We start from the raw sequence: 474 nt of genomic DNA on the forward strand, positions 1-474 counted from the left end.
TAAAACCAGCTCTTGATGCTCGAAATGTAAGTGCACGTACAACGACAGCAAGTCTAGACGCTGTGGCCACGAGTTTGGGCATCGATGGAAGACGGAACTTCTTGGCCACGTCGTTCTTCAGGCGCGTCATATTGACAGGCTCCTGTTCCTCGTAGGCTGCGAGGAGTGCATCTACGATGCCGGCGATGGCCAGCACGTAGCCGCTCGCATTATAGAATCAACGGTTTGTGTGAAGTAGCAGCAATTTGTGTGGACTAATCGCAAAGTAACGCATCACAAACCGCGTCGATGTATGGGATTTTATATTAGAAGCTTACTGAAACCAAGATGCGGGTCCCTAAAAAAAACAGTCCAGCGTCGATCTATGGGATTTTATATTCTCTCAGCCTAAAGGGCTGAGAGCATAGACGTCAAAGGCGTTTCTAAAGGCGTTTCTAAGAAGCCTGTACTAGTTGAGGATTTCTTTATTCGCAG

General features: G+C 47.7%; 1 protein-coding gene across 1 annotated transcript; it reads right to left on the reverse strand.

Moving 5' to 3' along the window:
* Nucleotides 1–7: 7 nt before the first annotated feature.
* On the reverse strand, nt 8–130 carry PPTG_24026 (hypothetical protein; the record flags this gene model as incomplete). Its single annotated transcript, XM_008914788.1, has 1 exon — nt 8–130. A coding segment is annotated over one exon (123 nt), but the record flags the coding sequence as incomplete, so codon positions are not given.
* Between the last annotated feature and the right edge of the window lie 344 nt (nt 131–474).

This window comes from Phytophthora parasitica (genome assembly GCF_000247585.1).
Source record: "Phytophthora parasitica INRA-310 unplaced genomic scaffold supercont2.63, whole genome shotgun sequence".
Lineage (NCBI taxonomy): Eukaryota > Oomycota > Peronosporomycetes > Peronosporales > Peronosporaceae > Phytophthora > Phytophthora nicotianae.